This window comes from Anneissia japonica, unplaced genomic scaffold, assembly GCF_011630105.1.
Source record: "Anneissia japonica isolate Jap-2015-1 unplaced genomic scaffold, ASM1163010v1 scaffold58193_len1090_cov141, whole genome shotgun sequence".
Lineage (NCBI taxonomy): Eukaryota > Metazoa > Echinodermata > Crinoidea > Comatulida > Comatulidae > Anneissia > Anneissia japonica.
In genome coordinates this window covers 1-1,074 of record NW_022702945.1, presented here as the reverse complement: position 1 = coordinate 1,074, position 1,074 = coordinate 1, and the positions used below count along the sequence as shown (strand labels likewise).

The window sequence follows — 1,074 nt, the reverse complement described above, 5'->3', positions numbered from 1 at the left end:
ATGTTGGATCTGCTTGTAACTCTCTTAAGGTTTGGAGAATAGCTAATATTTCCTCGTATACCGCTATTACTGCATTATCAAATGACAGCCATCTTGTCTTGCATGCTTTCTTTAGCTTTTTGCATATGATGTTCTTATTGGACTCACCAAGGACAATGTTCTTGATGCTTTGTTGGCATTTTAGGTAAGCTGCCATCTTCTTGGGTGAGTATTCAAACAGTTTCCACAATTGGGTAACAATTAGTTGTACCTCATCAATATATTTTAGAGCAACATTTGAGTCTGTGCAAGCAAGAGCTAGCCTATGGCAGATGCAGTGAACAGTAATAATGGATGGATTTACTGCTTTTAATTTGGCAGCCAGTCCATTGTTTTTGCCAACCATAACAGCAGCACCATCAGTTACCAAGCCTTTTAGTTTACCAAGAGGCAACTGGAATTCTTCAATGTTCTTAATTAGAACATTGTATATCGTTTCAGCATCAGCTGATGTAGACTCCTTCAACAAATCATCAATAAATAAAAATTTGGTTTCAACTTGAGATGTTTCAAAATTGAAGTACTGGATAAATGTTATCATTTGTTCCATGACAGCTATATCTGTTAAGTCATCAATTAAAAGCCCAAAGAAATTTGTATTTTTAACTTTTTCAATGATTTGAGTCACAATCATTTCACGGATTGATGTAGATGACCTGTGGTGGAAATACTTGATGTCATGAGCACCTAACTTCTCAACCAGTTGAAGTAGACACCCTGCTTTGGAATTCGCAATCTGTTCTTTAGCCAAGAAATAAAATGCTGTAAAAGCTTTATGCAAGACTTCTACTTTGACCTACAAAATAGATAAACATTTGAGCTGATTGATAAATGTTTAATTAATGCTTAAGTTAATCAAATTATGATATAATCTGAATTGGAATGATTGAATGGTTTGTATTAATTTTATGACATGAATAAATGCAAATCATAATCAAGCCTGGATTGTAAAAACAGTTAGAAGTGTCTGAATTATGGAATATTATATTTTAAAAATTTACCTTTCTAAATTTCTATATTAAATTACATTATTAA

General features: G+C 32.8%; 1 protein-coding gene across 1 annotated transcript; it reads right to left on the bottom strand.

Moving 5' to 3' along the window:
- Nucleotides 1-70: 70 nt before the first annotated feature.
- On the bottom strand, nucleotides 71-835 carry LOC117104177 (zinc finger protein 862-like; the record flags this gene model as incomplete). Its single annotated transcript, XM_033244871.1, has 1 exon — nucleotides 71-835. A coding segment is annotated over one exon (765 nt), but the record flags the coding sequence as incomplete, so codon positions are not given.
- Nucleotides 836-1,074: the final 239 nt, after the last annotated feature.